The 18,058-nt window shown below is 36.6% G+C and overlaps 1 protein-coding gene across 1 annotated transcript in view; it reads left to right on the top strand.

Annotated features, from left to right (window-relative positions):
- Mthfd2l (methylenetetrahydrofolate dehydrogenase (NADP+ dependent) 2-like) overlaps window positions 1-18,058 on the top strand; it is a 118,944-nt gene that overhangs the window by 58,468 nt on the left and 42,418 nt on the right. The window contains exon 4 of the mRNA XM_013020087.1: window positions 2,946-3,038. Coding sequence (XP_012875541.1) covers window positions 2,946-3,038 — 93 coding nt within the window. The remainder of the gene's footprint in view (window positions 1-2,945; window positions 3,039-18,058) is intronic.

An 18,058-nucleotide genomic window follows, 5' to 3' on the forward strand; every position in this document is an offset into this window, starting at 1 on the left:
TTTGCATTTCTTTGATGGCTAGGGATGTTGAACATTTCTTCATGTGTCTATTGGCCATCCTTCTTTCTTCTTCAGAGAAGTTTCTCTTTAAGTCTGAAATGATATTTTTGACTTCCATTATTATATGTTAGCAAACTTTCTCTCCCCTTCCCATTTTAATTTTCTAGTTGAATTGTTTCTATGCAGTAAATGCAAATAGCATTTGCATTTATTCGTCTGTGTCTTAGACCAGTTTCCCTGGGCTTGACCTTACATAGGGCCTTTGATTTATGCTTCATAAAATTCTTTTTTTTCCAATTACCCATCATTGTTTTTATTGGATCTGTTACATGTAGGATAGTTCTATGGGTTAGGCAGGAGCTGCAGGCTCCCTTCCTGATCTCCTTACCTCTTTCTCTCTGTTTCCTATTGGGGTGACTCCCTTGTGGGTCTGCATTTCCACACAGTCTGTTATACTGTGCCCAACTGGGCTTCTCGGTCATTGTTCCTATACTCTCTGCTACAGTGAGAAAGATATGCTTGTCACATTTTGGATGGGAGCTCTTTACCCTCAGAATGACCACTTTCACAGCCATTTTCACAGATCTGCTGTTGCTGACATCATGTTATTCTTGGAGGCTTTTTTGCTTTCTTTATCCCTGTGGGTTACATGCTAATGGCCATTTTGGGCAATCCTTGCATGTTTTTGAAGTCTTTGGAGAAAATGTGTTCTAGTTTAACTAAAGATGAAGATTGTGCAGATTTTGTTGTTGTTAACTGGGCAGCACTTGCCTATCCTCCTGGACGAAAACAGTGTCTCACACAGCTCCACATTCACTAAAGTCCCTCATCACCACCCTTCCTTTCCTTTTAACCATTGGGATGTCTCAGGCTGCTTACACCTCTACTTATCCCTAACTCAACTCCATATTTGAGTTTCGCTTTTTTGTTAATTAATTTTTTTATTTTAAAGATAGAGGTTACAGTTACATAAGGTAATGAGTACATTTCTTGTTGAGAATTGTTACCCCTCCTTTGTTTTTCTCCTATGATCCCTTCCCTCCTCTCTATTTCTTTTTGAACCATGTCATCTCTTCTCTCATTTTCTCCCAGTTTGTCCCTCCCAACCCACCCCTCACCAGTTGTATAATTCATTTTTAATGTAGTCTCTAGTGAGAATCACAGCTCTATTTGTTCACCATTTGTCCTACCATTTTGTGCTCCCCACTTACCTTATCCAAACCAGATAAACTTTCATGCAAGGCAAACAGTACAGAAATAAAAAAACAGCGACAAAAGGGAAAAACATACACAAAAAATACAAAAAGTAAAATTTAAAAAATCCTCTTGTTACCATTTCTTATAGTTGATTTTGATAAAAAAAATCATTTTATATGATCATATGCACATACTATTGAACCATTGTGATCCTCTCTTAAGAATATCCTCCTTTGTTCTCATTGTGTGAATGTTTAGAGTCCTATTTAATTTTATCATGTCCAAGTGTAATTTTTTTGTCTTTTACTATCCATTGTGTTTACTTATAGATTTACAGGGTAACCATACAACCTATGTTTCTTTGGATCTGGATTACTTCACTTAATACAATTTTTTCCAAGTCTTTCCATTTCCTTATGAATGGGGCAATGTCATTCTTTATGATGGAAGAATAGAATTCCATTGTGTATATGTGCCACATTATTTTGATCCATCCACTGAAGGGCATCTGAGTTGATTCCATATCTTGGCAATGGTGAATAATGTAGAAATGAACATGGTTGTGCTGGTGGATTTAGTGTGGCCTGGTTTGTGGTCAATTGGATAAATGCCCAAGAGTGAGATTGCTGGGTCATAGGAAAGTTCTATGTTTAGTCTTTTGAGGAACTTCCATACTGAAGTGGTTGAACAAGTTTACATTCTCACCAACAGTGGTGCACAACTGAACTTTTCATACAAACATTTTCTCTTATTCTGGTCTTCTTCACTATTTTCCAAATACATCATTTCGAAGGTGTTTCTCCACCCTACTTTTCTTTTAGCTTACGATGTCCTTTCAATCCTTTCCTGATTAATATACTCATGCTTATGCTGGAAGTCCTAAACAATATTTTACATTCTCTAGGATCCCTTCTTTATCACCTTTCCATAGTGAAACTAATCTCTCAACTGTGTGCCCATGATTTACTGTCCCAACACTTATTTCTTTTCAGTATTTTTCTTCAGAAAGTCAACATATTATCCCCCAGATAGACATATTAACCAACTGAAAAAAATTTTCAAATTCTGGATTTTTAAAGATTTATACTCTCCCTTGACTATCAGAAAGTATCCTCATTGAATCCTCTTTGATTTTTCCATGCACATAATTGAAATGCAAAATATTTTGGTTCATGTAGATGTAGTGACTTTGTGACATCAAAGCAATTTTTCTTTCTTTTTTTTTGCCAGTCCTGGAGCTTGAAATCAGGGCTTGGACACTGTCTCAAGGCTAGTGCTCTACCCTTTGAGCCACAGTGCCACTTCTGACTTTTTTCTGAGTTTATTGGAGATAAGAGTCTCATGGATTTCCTTGCTTAGGCTGGCTTGGAACTGTGATCCTCCTGAGTAGCTAGGATTATAGATGTGAATCACCAGCACTCAGCAACATTTTTTTCTATTGTTAAGCAGTAACCCGAACTTCTCTAGCTTTAAAACATTCATAAAATTTGGAAACACAGGGCTGGGAAGGTGGCTCAGTGGGAGAGTGCTTGCCTTGCAGGCATGAGGCCCTGGGTTTGATTCCTCAGCACCACATAAGCAGAAAAGGCCAGAAGTGGCACTGTGGCTCAAGTGGTAGAGCGCTAGCCTTGAGTTGAAGAGCTGAGGGACAATGCCCCAGCCCAGGCCCAGAGTTCAAGGCCCCACAACTGACAAAAAAAAATTGGAAACACACAGTAGACATTGATGGGAATTCTTCTTCATTGCAGGTGATGCAACTGTGACAATTGCCCACAGATACACCCCCAGAGAACAACTGAAGGTCCATACCCAGTTAGCAGATATTATTGTAGTAGCAGCAGGTAAGTCCTTACTGACTGTTATTTGGTGGAATGTCACCTACAGAGCAACTCACACCCTAATATGTGACACAACAGAAAGAACCATGTAGGGGATAGAAATATAGGTAGTGTGTGACTAACTTCTGTGGAATGGATTCTGTCTCCTTGCAACTATCATGTGTTTGTCCATTATGCTTTTGTGAGAATTTGCCACTTCATCGTTGAAAACAGTCTGTGGAATGATAGGTGAAACATGGGAACATATGTGCACTTTACTCATGGTTTTGACAAATATGATTAAGTAAAATTCATAGAAAAGTCATAAATTATTATAGTTATGGACAATACAGAAATAAATGTGTATTTTCAAGTTGTGTTTGTGAAGTTAAAAAGTCTAGGGGAGAAGAAGGGATAGAAAACCATTCTGCTATAATGGTCACATTTACTACAGCATAAGAAGACTTGTGTTTTGGGATTGGACTTTAGGGAGAAAGTGGATGGACTAGATCATGTCCAAAGTAGAACATCTGGGATAAATAGGTGGTGTATAAAGTATGCTCATGTGAACTAAAGACATTTGGTCAGGAAGGAAGAATGAATGACATTTCTGGGTTTTGTGTATAGTTTTTTGAGAAACCTCCATACTGCTTTCCAAAGTGATTGAAAAAGCCTGTAGGAATGTATTCCTACCAACAGTGCAATAGAGTTCCCTTTTGATCTCAAACTCAACAGCATTTGTTATTTGTAGGTTTTTGATAATAGCCATTCTAACTGGGATGAGGTAGAATCTTAGTGTTGTTTTGAGTGGGACATTTTTCATGTATCTATTGGCCATTTTTACTTCTTCTGTGAAGTCTCTCTTTAAGTCTTTAGCCAATTTATTAATTGGGTTGTTTTTTTAATGGTTTATTTTTTTGAGGGCTTGATTTTTTGAGCTCTAGTTATATTTTGGATACGAGGCTCTTATCTGATATATGATTGATAAAAATCTTCTCCCATTCCATGGGCTTTCTATTTAGTTAGCTATGTCTTTTGCCATGAAGAAACTTTTAAGTTTGATACAGTCCCATTTATAAAATCTTTCTGTGATTTGTTGTGTCTCTGGATCATTACCCAGAAAGATTTTATCTTTGCCTAGGAGCCCTAATGTTTTCCCTACCCCTTCCTGCACTAGTCTCATGGTTTCTGGCTCCACATTGAGGTCTTTGATCCATTTAGAGTTGATGCTGGTGCAAGGTGATGACCCCTATAATTCCACTTTTGGGCATTTATTCAATAGAACACAAACAAGGTTATAGTAAAGCCACCAACACAACCATGTTCATTGAAGCACTATGTACCATAGCCAAGTTAGGAAATCAGCATGGACACCCCTCAACACAATGAAATTCTACTCATCCATCAGAAAGAATGACACTGTACCATCTGAAAGGAAATAGAAAAATGTGGGAAAAAATTATAAGTGAAGTAAGCCAAACCTAGAAAAACACAGGTTGCATGGGTTTCCTCATTTTTGGTAATTAGAGTGTACCTATAAATCTGTAAGTAAACACACTATGTGGTATGAAACTGATTACAAATGAATTACCTAAAGTATAATAGACTCTAAGGAGAGCTCAAATTGTATAATTATTTAGGAAGACTAAGTCAAAGACAACAAAATAAATACCAGGAAATGGGTATTTGCATGGGGGAGGGTGGGGCCAAGGGGTGAAGGATAGAAGAATGAAGGTATAAGGGGAGATAATGCTGGCAAGAAGTCATTGTATGCACCACAAAATTAAGAAAATAAGGGAAGGAATGGGTCAGAGGGGAGTGAAGAGACTGAAGGGATAACACAGATCAAGATGAATTGTATACATAAACTGCTTTGTTAATGGGAAAAAAATCAAACACATAGTCCAAAAATTAAGAAAAGTGAAGGAAGGGATGGGTTAAGAGGGATGGGTGGGAATGTTGCAAGAGGTGACTGATCAAGATGCACAGTCTTAATAAACTGTTTTTCTGAATGGACACTCCTTTGAATAACTACTTAAAGATAATAATTGTCCAAAAAAGTTTGGCATCAGTGGCTCTTGCCTGTAATCCTAGCTACTTAGGAGGCTGAGATCTGAGATTGCAGTTCAAAGCCTACCTGGGCAGGAGAGTCCATGAGTCTTATCTACAATTAATCACAGAAAAAGCTGGAAGTGGCACTGTGGCTCAAGTGGTAGAATGCAAGTCTTGAACAAAGGGAGCTCAGGAACAGTGCCCAGACCCAGAGTTCAAGCCTTAGGAGAAGCAAAAACAATTCAAAAAGAAAAAGAATGAACAAGAGCCTTCACTGTTTTATTTGTAAATGAGATGTCACTGATAATTCTACATTTTAAATTTGGATTGGTGACGATTTGCAATATATGAATGGAGAGTTATGGGAAACTATTTCATGAGAGAATAATATAGTTTAAATTGGTTTGAACCAAATTAAGTTCAATTTCTTATTCTTACATAGGTCTTTTTCTGACACATAGAATGTACCTGAGAACACAAGGAACAGTAGTTTTCTTCTCATAGAGTAAAAATAGAAATATTCCCATTGACAGAAGTAATCAGTAAGCTAGTATACCAAATTAGAGATGAGAAGTTACATTCAGGTGATAATCAGATGCAAACTTTTGATCTAGATTGACAGAAGTAGGACTTATTTAGAAAGATAATGTACTGGTTTTGTGCCAGTCCTGAGGCTTGAACTCAGGGCTTGAGCACTGTCCATGAGCAATTTTTGCTCAAGGCTAGTGCTCTACCACTTGAGCCACAGCTCCATTTTGGTGATTAAATGGAGATTTTCCTTCCTGGTCTGGCTTTGAACTGCGATCCTCAGATCCTGAGTAGCTAGGGTTACAGTCATGAGTCACCAGCACCTGGCTGATAATATGTTTTTTTCAGACCACAGATCTATATGAAGTAAAATACTGCTGCAGAAGTATTCCTGGGAAGACAAATGGTCTACTGATGTGTTAGAAATACTTGTACTCACATACAAGACTCAATTATTTGAGTAGGAGAGTTAAGTAGTTCTCTTTGTCCATCTCTAACTTTAAATAGAGTAATATTTAGATCATATTTAAGAAGTGGTATTTAACCCTGAGATTAACAATTGCAAAGAACATGTCAGAATACTCTTTATCAATTCAGTCAAAATTTGTCACTCATACTCATGTTTTGTCTTGTCATCATGACAAATGGAAAACATGTGCTCACAATCCTCTTGCAAGATCCACTGATATGCTCTTGTGACACAGTAACCCCTATGTCACAACTCATGATGCCTGCAATGTGTAGTTTTCCTGTATATTCTTTTGAAAAGGCCTAACTTGCTATTGTTTATAAAGTACATATATATATATAAAAGTATATTATATTTACATAAAAGACAGAAGGAAAAGGAAAATAAAGGGAAGGAAGGGAACAGAAGAATAAAGCTCATTACTAACAAAATAGGAGCCAGCAGGTGTAACAGCCTGTGGGTATGATAGAGTTGATCATGCTCTTCACCTGTGTCTCACTGAGGGCGCCATCTAACCACTGGTAGGCTTACACACATATTTCAGATAAAGGCAAATAAATTGGACAACACCATCCTAATCTTGGCCAGAAATTTTTTCTTTTTTTTTTTTTTGCCTGAACTCTGGGCATGGGCACTGTCCCTCAGCTCTTCAGCTCAAGGCTAGCGCTTTACCACTTGAGCCATAGCACCACTTCCAGGTTTTTTCTGCTTATGTGGTGCTGAGGAATCTAGCACTAGGCCACCTTCCCAGCCCAGAAAACATTTTTGAGGGAGAAGAAATCCTGTTCCTTACCTTGTGTTCTACTTGTGATGCCTCTTATTGGATACGATGATACACAGTGAATGCTGTTAGACAACTCTGCTGTTAGACAACCCTTAATTTGTAATCATCCTGAAGAAGAAAGTGTTTCATTGGTATAAAATTTCAGGGAAGAAAATTAAGACTTTATGAGAAATTAAAGTATTATTGCATTTCAACTACATCATGAATCGCCTGGAGAATTTAATGATTAATCATGTAGGTCTTTGTATACTATAGTGATATGACAAGGGAAAATATCTGTTAATATAAAACCCATCTAGCAAAACAATAGGAATAAATTATTGCCCAAAAGACCACATCACACAGCATGTGTGGGAAATGAACAAATGCAATTAGCAGGGGATACTGAAGAGGTAGATAGTGATCTAATGGCACAGATGGCAGGAACTAGGAGGGCTGGATTACTGCTATAACTAGAGAGTCAGCATACATGGAAGCAATCCCATCTGGGAGAAGTCAGGCAGTGCAGAAGGAGGAGGAGATTAATAATCTTTGAGAGATGACAGTGAAGATTGTGGTGATGAAATCTGGAAAAGTAAAAGAAGAAATAGTTGTGTGAAGATCCTGAGGCACGAATAATATTAACTTATGTTAATAAGAATATCTGCCCTCCTGTTTATTAGAAATCTTACAGTTTTAACTATTACTTTTTAGAACCCCCCCCCACACAGTAGAGCTTTAGACTACATTAGTAGGTCAGATCTGAAAAGTAAGTCCTTTTAATTATACATTTAGAGCTAGGAGACTTCAAGTCTATGGAAAACATCCATTTGAAGTTCACAGAGAGAAGTAATTGGTTTCAAGGGCACCTAATGAATTTACAGTACTTAATTCCTGTTTGTCGTCTTCACAAGACTACAGCAGGGAGAGATAGGATTGATGATTTTCTTTCCTTAATTTGGAAGGCAAGTGCTTATTGTGGAGAGAACCACACAGAGTGATAGCCTATTCATATTACATTGACTTTGAGATTATAATAAGATCTTAATTTGCAAAAGGACTTTTTCAAATTGATAAACATTTCTCTAATATAATTTTAAGATTATAATATCTAAAATATGAATTGTTATTGTTGGTATTTTTGACTTATATCATATGGCATGCTTTTCAGAAACCAGTTTGTCATTGTAATATAGTTAATAAGCCCATAAGCCTGAAACATTTGTTCATGAAAGAGTAGTTCACAGTCTTAAGTGGACACTTGGGTTGATTGAATACAGATGTTAAGGTTAAGGAATTACGAGAAGGTAAAGAAAGACTAAAGACATTCTTGTTGATATTTAAAGCACACAGCTGAGTGACAAGGAGTTGTCAAATAACCTTTGCACCAAGTGAATGATTGCAAGGGTCAGCTAGGTTGAACAGGGCCTCCATTTTCAGATTCTAAAAGTAGAGCCTTGAACTCTGTTCCATCTCTGCTTCAGAGCTATCGTAAGTTTATAAAAATTCTTAGAATCTTAATTATCCCGGCAGAACAGACCTTGCCCACAGGACCTTCCACCCACAGGGATAAACTAGGATGGGCTCTTGCATATTAGCTGCTGAAGACTGTTAATCCATCACTTTGCTGAAAGCTGGCATTTTGTCCACTAAGCCATCCCTCCAGCAAGAGGCATGAACCTCACAGTGGCAACTAGCATGTCTATTAGAACACTTTTAATGACAGACACAGTAATATAAAATGGGATAAATGGGCACAATTCAGTGGATTAATTTGGGATATTCACGTGCTCATTGTAAAATAGAATGGCCAACTAACTTCATTTCACTACTTGTCCCATCGTTTTGTTGTCTTAGACACCCTCCCATCGGATGTCATGCCATTTCCCCTCTGGTGGATTTCCTACTTCTTGGAGCAGGGTTAGTAGTTGCTGAAATGCCAGGACAGTGAGAAATCTCAAGGGGTGGGGCTTGGAAATAGTCTGTTCCACCATCACAGCTCATGCATCTGGGGAGTGGAACTTGTTCATTTCCAGCCCTGGGTGCTTCCTGAGTTGAGGCCAACACATCGTATGGCTTTACAAATTCTACTGTTCATCCCATATCCTGTTTCTCATCCTCTCTATCTTAAATTTATCTTCCACCCTTTATCTTAAATTTATGTAATATTGTCAGTGCAAGAGGGTAGTACATACTCAGGTTGTGCTGAGGTAAGAAGGCTAAGGTTTAAACCTCAACTCTACTTCTTACTAGTTGGATGACCTGGGTCCAGTCATGCCACTACTCAGAAATTTCAGTCTCTTCATTGATCAAGACTGAGGAACAACAGCCTTTTGCAGCATGGCCAAGTCACCTGGTCTATGTAAGGAGCAAAGCTCAGTGCCTACTGTCTGATTCATGCACAATAAATGTAATGTACAAAGATGTTGCCTGCCATTCGTTCTTAGTCCATTGCCTGTGACTATTTAAACAATAATTTTGAAATAATAACTCCACAGATTATTATTTATTACAAGCCAACATAGCTAATGAATGTACCTTTTCGATTACTTTCACTACTAACACAGTGTTAGAATTGACCCATAAACATAAATATTAATCTAAGAAGAAATGTGTACATCAGAGGCCTACTTCACACAATTTTTTATTTTTATTTGAGACTTGTGACTTCTTAGGACAGCGCCAGTCAATGTTCATAGCTGTGTATTCTATTGTTTCCTGAACAAATCCCTTATTGCTTCTCATTCTTGTAGAATAACCTGAATTTGTCAAGGGATTGGTTAGGTTGAGTTACTTTGATGAAGGAGATTTTTTTTCCTTTTAGACCTTGGCCCCTCTTCCCAGCCTGTCCTTTTCTCTTTCTACCTGTTCTTCCTACTCCATACCATTCTGGCTTTTGCAATACATACTCAGAGTCTAAATTACCAACTAGGCAAAGCATTTCTGATCTACAAGTTTTGTAAATAGAAGATAGGAGCTAGATTCTTGAATTTCTCTTCTCAAGTAAAACATCTTTCTATGTGAAAACAGAAAATATACGCAATAGAAAGGGTGAAGAAAAGCCTGAAATTCCTGCCCAGGAACCAAGGCTAACAATGTGATGTTTTAGTTTCCACTATTTTATTTTACATGTTAATCAAAATGTTTAAACCATTCTTTTATCTTGTACCTATTATTTGTATTATGCAACTCTACACTGTAGTTGGGTTAAGAAGTTGGAATAGTGATTAGAAGATTTTATACTGAGGGTCATGACAACCTTTAAATATTTGTAAGTGCTACAACATCACAATAAACTTGCATTTTATAAAGATCTCTGGCTGAGATGATTGTGATCTAAACTAAAAGGAGCAAATTGAACTGAGGACAAACAGGAAGAAGACTAAGAAGGTACTTGCTTTAAAGCCTGGATATATGGTGCTACCATTAACAAATAAAGGTGTACAGAATGGAAGAAATAACGATGAGTGGGTGGGAAATGAAGAATTCAATTTCAACTTGTTGAGTTTGAGATACTTTTGTTATGTTCAGGATATTCAGGAGGAAAACTCTAGGAGAGGGTTGAAATTTGTGATTTAGAGGTTTAGAAGAGAGCTCTAGTCTTAAGTGACAGGTTTACAAGTCATATCAGCAGTGAAAGTGGTCACAGAGGTATAGATAACATTTAGAGTAAATTAGTTTGTATGTGACTTTGAATAGCTCTGTTGTAGCAAATTCACAGTACGTTGCTTGATATGATAGCTTCCATCACGTTGTCTTCTTCCTTTGCATAACCAGTGCCAATAAAAGATGGCTCCATGTTTACTTCATTTGTGCAAAGATAAAACATGGTATTTTCCAAAACTGAGAATCTTATTTAAGGTCTGTGTGTTTTCCTTTAGTAAGGGACCCCAGTAAAAGCTGCCTGCATGATGCTGAAGAGGAGACTTAAGGCATTTTTTTTACAATACTTTTAATAGACTTACTATCTTTCTAGATTTATCGAATTTTTTAAAATAAATGTTACTATATATGAAGCTATTGTCAATTTGTGGTTTATAGTCATAAGAAAGATGTTTAATGACAACCATGTCATAAATATGTCAAAATATTATGCAAAATGTGAAAATATCATGGTAACACAGGGAAAGTCCTCGCTTCAGGATCATTAATTTTATAATATGTACCAGTGCTAGGCATTGAAGTCAGGACCTGGGCACGTATCCCTGAGCTTTCTTTGCTCAAGATTAGTACCATACTACTTGAACCACAACTCCAATTCAAGCTTTTCTGTTGGTTAATTGGAGATGAGAGTCTTATTATTTTCCTGCCCAGACTAGCTTTGAACCATGATCCTCAGAGCTCAGCCTCCTAAGTAGCTAGATAGGATGACAGGTTTGAGCCACTGGTGCTTGACTGTCTTTGTATTTCTTTCTTTTGTTTCTTTTTTCTGTTTGTTGTTGTTGTTGATCCTGGGGCCTGAACTGTAGGCCTGGGCAGTGTCCCTCAGCTCTTCAGCTCAAGGCTAGCACTCTACCACTTTGAACCTCAGTGCTACTTCTGGGTTTTTCTGCTTTAGTAGTGCTGAGTAATCTAACCCAGGGCCTCATGCATGCAAGGCAAGCACTCTACCACTGAGCCACCTTCCCAGCCCTGTCTTTGTATTTCTTAACCTTGTAAAGAACTTTGCTTGCCGGAATAGACAACTTACTGTTGAACATCAACATCCTTCTTTAGAAGTCAAGCGCACAGCTATTTTTTTCCCCCTTAGAAGATGAGGTTCTTCATAGAGGCTAATGATCTCTTCAAGACCCATCCACTTTTAGATTCTCATGAATGCCTTGTTTGGAGCTGTTCTACTTCATGAAGGCTTAATATAGCATTGCATCAGCACCATTGAGTCAGAGATTGCACCTGCAGAGCTCAAATAAAGGGGGGAGGAGCAAGAGAAACAACTGAGAAATAATGCCTGCCTGCTATAATGAAAGAACTGGAAAATACTGTTGCTTTACTTTCTGGTGTGGGTAGAAATAAGAACCCTTCTGAGGGTGAAGTCATTACTTCTGTGGTGTATTCCATGTGTGGTATTACTGAATGTTTCTTCTAGACATGTGTTGACTGGCAGAAAGTGAAATCATTTCATGAAGTCTGTAGTCCATCATTCTTAATCATGGCAGTGTCAGAGCATCCCCACAAATCTAAGCAGAAGTTAGGAAAATAGAATAAATAAATAAATTTAGGGAGCAAAATATCACACATCAGTGCTTGCATAACAGTTTATACAAAGGCGGTGTGCATCTGGATACCTGCTCTGGGTGTATCTTTGGCACTGAAGGAGAGCAATGCAGGAAGGAATCATTGTGTTGGTATTTATTGTCTTTCCTCAGGTAACTTTCTGTGATTGCTCTTTCTTTGTACCCATTTATAGTCAGGAAAAGATTCTTGGCCCTAGCACTTCATCTTTAACTGTATTTCTTTCAGATGTATTTTTGCTTTGGATAACTAATAATTGCATATTTAGAAAGACTTAAATCTGTTACAAAACCCAAGAATTAACCCTTACCATACAGGACTGTGGCAGATTTTCCAACTGTGGTTGGAACAAATTCAAATAAGTCATACTTCTTCTCTGAGCATGCAGATTGCAGGCAATTTACTCTTAGTAGTTTACAAATACATGCCTTAGGAATTAAGATAATAATCAATAGCAAAGATCAGATGTTGCATTGTTTGAAAAACCAGATGCATTGCAATAATGTTGCTGTTGAGTTTCTATTATGTGTTTCCTAATTTATACATGTGTGTTTTGACAGTACTCAGATTGGAATGTGGGCTTTTTTGCTTGCTAAGTAGTGTTCTACTGCTTGAGCCAGGCCTCCAGCCCTTTCTGTTCTGGTTGTGTTTGAGATATGGTCTTGCTTCTTACCCTGGACAGCCTGCTCTTATGTATTACAATGCTCTTATGTATTTTTCCTGCTTTGACGAGGGCTTGCTATTTTGTCCCAGCTTTTTCTGTTGAGATGGAAGTCTCATGATTTTTTTTTTTTGGTCTCAGCTGGTCAGGATTTGCAATCCTATAGATCTCAGCCTCCCACATAGGTGAAATTGACAGTGGACCATCATGCCCCATATTGGTTGACCTGGGGTATTGCTAATAAGTTCTTACCTGGGGCTCCTGGACCCATAATCTTCCTGATCTCTGCTACCCAAGTAACACACACACACATACGCTCTCTCTCTCTCTCTAAAGGACATGTTATAATATTATATTTCTTCCCTGGAAAGAAGGTCAAAATATTCCTAAAAGTAATGTGATTAACCTTGTCGGAATGAATAACAATTCCTCCATGTATACTAAGATTAGCTTTCATTTTTTTAAAGTCATTAAGATGTCACCCTTTAATTCACTTATTTTGTATACAAAAACCTTTAAGTGGCTTCATCCTCCTCTACCTAATGACAAGGTTTATAATTGTGAACTAGACATCTGGTATATTTTTCTTATTTCCCACTGTCCCCAAGGACAGTGTTCTGTTACTTACACTGTATGTCTTCATACACCTACACAGAAGATATCTCAGGAAGATAGAAGTGGGTACCAAATGCACCCAGGTGAGCTATGATGGACTAAGAGCTAGCTTGATTTCATGCAACTTAGAATTTTGAGAAAGCAGTGACAGCTTCTCAATGCGTAATTTTTCCTCATTAGATTCATGATAGTATATGATAGTATTAATGAATGTAATTTTTATGTCAAATCTGCTTAACTCAATGAAATGACATTTTTCAGATAACCAATGCATAATATATTTAAGTCTATTCAAAATCCAAAGTAGGTGAATGGAATATACAGTATATTTACACAGTATAACATATTCACCGAAGCTCATGCCGGCAAACCTAGCTACGCAGGAGGCTGAGATCTGCAGATCATGATTTGAAGACAGCCTGGGCAGGAAAGTCTTTGAGAATCTTTTCTACAGTTAATCACAGAAAAAGCTGGAAGTGGTGTTGTGGTTCAAGTGGTAAAGTGCAGGAGCTCAGGGATAGTGCCTAGGCCCAGAGTTCAAGCACCAGGACTTGGGAGGGGGGAAAAGATATTCATTGAAATGATTTCAAAAGATACCCATTGAAATGATTTCAAATTTCCTGTTATAATTAACCAAGAAATTTGGAAGTTTGATGCAGAACAAAAGAATCTCCAAAGTACTGTAAGTGTCATTAAAGTGCTACTTCTTATAATAAAATCTATTTGGCTATAATGTTCTATTTTCTTCAAATGTTTACTACTTTTTCCCTACAGCATGCAAGATAATGTATGTTTTGTTTTAAAATAGTATACTGTTATTCTTATCCCAAATGGATACTGCTGTAGCCAGACAGTCTTTGATCTGCACATTTTGTTCAAGATATGCTAGAGCCCTCATAGTTGATTTCTGCAGTATTCTTTTGTAAAATAAGGTAGAAGCAGCTCTTCCCCGTGATGTTTTAAAGATACTTTATATATTTCATTTCTTTCCTGTGACTTACTCTTCTTTATAACTCCAAATAGATGCCACAAGAGTGTAGAAGTAGATTATAATATGAAAAATAAACACTAAGACCTATTTGGTCTCATTTCTTTTTTACTGCTATCACAGATTAAGCCCATCATGTGGAGTTTCATCATGGCTGCTCCTCCAGATCATTAGGTAAAACCAGTGATGGTTTCTTCAAGAATTTAGTATGATATAAAACTTACTGTTTCTGACATTTTATTACATATATAAAATATAACTGAGTTGTAGTGTGATCACTTAGCTATGAGCTAGTTTTTCTCCAGCCATCATCTCAAGCTCTTCCCTCAACATACATCCCTGTCACAAGCTCTTTTTAGTTTCCTTATATCTTTCAAGTTTATTGGGAATCCATGCTTTTAGAAAAACTCACAGTGGTAGTTAATTTTAAAATTGTGGTGTTATTTTGGCTGGATGACTAGTCTTTTGGTGAGAATGGGGTGTTAAAGTAACCCAATATTATTGTGTTGGCTTTTCTCTGTGTTTCATGTCCAGTAATGTTTTCTTTATGAAACTGGGTGCACTGGTGTTGTGTGTGTGTGTATGTGTGTGTGTATATATACTTGTTATCTCCTCCTGCTGAATTGTTCAATTTTTCAATATGAAGTGGCCTTCTTTGTGCCTTTGGACTAATTTTTGTTTGATATATATTTCATCAGATATGAGCATACCTACTCCTGCTTGTCTTGGAAACCCATTGAATTGGGAAATCCTTTCATTTTCCTTTACTCTTAAGTCTATGTTTTTACCAGTTCAGTGTTTTTTTTTCTGGTACACAACAAATGATCATCTTGTTTGTTAATCCAATTTTCCAACGTGTATTCTCTGATTGAAGAAGTGTTATTTCTGAAAGGTATGTAGTAATTCAAGACATTTATTGGTTTTATGGTGCTTGATTGTTTTTTCTTATTTATTTGCTTTTATTGTCAAGTACAATTTATTCTTTCTTGTATTTTCATAGTTACATGTATCTTCCTTGACTGCATATAGGATTTCTTTAAATATCTTTAAATATCATCTACAGTGATGATTTAGTTGTTGTAAGTTGCTTAGTCTTTGTTTATCACAGAGTATTTTTCTTTTTCTTTTAGTTATTTGACTTATTGAACTTTCATTTTCAGTTTCAATCTGATATTTTTCAGAATTTCTATCTATTTATTTAATTTCTCCGTGCTTTCCATTGTCTTCTTTCATTCATCCAGCTCTTTGAGTTTTCTTGTAATTTCCTAGGTATTGATTCATATTCTCTTTTCTTTTATTAATTATGAAGGCATTATTAGAAAATAAAAGCCAACATCCTTGATGGACTATATTCAAAGACGCATTAAAAATACATGTTACCACTAGGGATTTATTTCTGGCATGTAAGGAGACTCAAATAATTCAATAATTGTAACATCAGATTTATACAATGAAAGATTAATTGCCACAATAGATAACATTTTGAAAAAATTCAGTAACTTCTCACAATTAAAAATTTCCATGAAATTAGTTATAGAAGGAATGTACATTATTATAATAGAACACTTAGGAATGTATTTATCCAAGATGGTCACAGAAAGCTTCATATCAGCAATCACAAAAGAAATACAAATTAAAACCACATGCACTCACAATTCAAGATTTATATTAGGAAAAAAATCTAAACATAATTAATATTAGCAAGGATATGAGAAAAAGTCTACCCTGAACACTGTTAGTGAGGATATAAATTGGTAAAAAAAATCATGGAAAATATTATGGACGTTTCTTGCAAAGTTCAAAATAACACTATCAGAGCATTTACCAATCACACATCACTACATGCAGCCAAATCAATTTTTCTGAGATTTTAAAGTGGTACCCCCTTCCTATGATTATTGCAAATTTTTCATAATAGGCAAAATATGGAATTAACCTAAGCATCCAATGATTATGAGTGAATAAAGAAACTGTGAGCACTATCTGTGAATATGTAGTATTCATAGAAATGTAATATACACATCTGTAGAATATGTATATGTGTACATACATATATTTATGCACAAAGATACTACCTATTTGTAGTCACACTTACCTTTATACATACAAGTGTGTTTGGGCTGGGAAGGTGGCTCAGTGGTAGAGCGCTTGCCTTGCATGCCTGAGGACCTGGGTTCGATTCCTCAGCACCACGTACGCAAATAGAAAAAAGCTGGAAGTGGCGCTGTGGATCAAGTGGTAGAGCGCTAGCCTTGAGCTGAAGAGCTGAGGGACAGCGCCCAGGCCCAGAGTTCAGGCCCCATGACCGGACCCAAAAAACAAAACAAAAAACCCAAAAACATACAAGTGTGTTTGCATGTACGTGCACATACTATATACAAAATGATTTGAAGTTATAAATATTAAACCTGAAACTATAAAACTTCTGATATTTTAATTGTTTTTATTTTGTAATTACCTTTGCATAGTTATACAAAGGAGTTGTCCTTTAACAAAGTGATGTTCTCATTTTGTACTAGACAATTTTTTGTTATACCTAAAACATAAGTGTTTTTTAATGCCTAAAACAGAAGCAAAAATAGGTACAGTCTTAAAAGCTTTTAAACAGCAAAGAAGCAACTAAAAACTGAAAAAGCAACTTACAGAACCAGAGAAGCAATTTGTAAACCATGTGTGTTACTGAAGTGTTCATAACTAAAACATTTAAGGAACTCATAAAACTTAATAGCACAAAGCAACACAAGATTAGTTTATTATTTGTAAATAACAAAAACACATATTCAACCTGATTTTAAAAGTGGTCATAGCACCTAATTAGATATTTCTCTGAAAAAGATGCTCAAATGGCCCACAACTATCTGAAAAGCTCAACAACACTAATCATTAGGGAAGTGCAAATCAAACCCAGAATCAGATATCACATCAAACTTTTGATTACTTGGCTTTATAAAAATAAAAATTAAAACATCCAGCCATGCACTGGTGGCTCAGGCCTGTAATCCTAGCTACTCAGAGGCTAAGATTTGATGATGTCGGTTCAAAGCTAGCCCAGGCAGGAAAGTCCGTGAGATTCTTATCTCCAAGAAGCCATCAGAAAACCGGAAGCTGTGGCTCAAATAGTAGAGTACTCACCTTGAGCTGAAGAGCTCAGGGACAGCATCCAGCCTCATGTTCAAGCCCCATGACATACAAAAAAAAATTAAAGCACCCCACAAAGACAATAAACAGTATTGGTGATGGTTTGAGGAAAGGGAGCTTTGTATTGTTAGTTGGATGTAAATAAGTACAGTGCAGCCACCATGGGAATTGATAAGGTGAGATCCCCAAAATAAAAACAGAATGATTGTATGATCCAACAGACTAACTTGTGGATATATAGCCAAAGAAGTTGAAATCAATATCTAAAGAGTTATCTGTCCATGTTTATTGGGACATCATTCATAACAGCCAAAACATGGAAGCAACTTGAATGTTCATGGACAGATGACCAGATAAACAAAAATGTGTTAGGTTTATACAGTGTAACTATACATTCAGCTACAATTCAGTACAATTCAGCTATAAAAAGAAGAAAATTTTACCATATGGATGAGCCTGAAAGAAAATATGCTAAGTGAATTGGAATAGACATAGTGAGTCAAATAATAATAATACATGATCCCACTTTTATGAGGAAACTAAAGTAGTCAAACTTATAGAAACAGTAGGATGGTGGTTTTCAGGGCTGGTATAAGGT

Source organism: Dipodomys ordii, unplaced genomic scaffold, assembly GCF_000151885.1.
Source record: "Dipodomys ordii isolate 6190 unplaced genomic scaffold, Dord_2.0 Scaffold49, whole genome shotgun sequence".
Classification (NCBI taxonomy): domain Eukaryota; kingdom Metazoa; phylum Chordata; class Mammalia; order Rodentia; family Heteromyidae; genus Dipodomys; species Dipodomys ordii.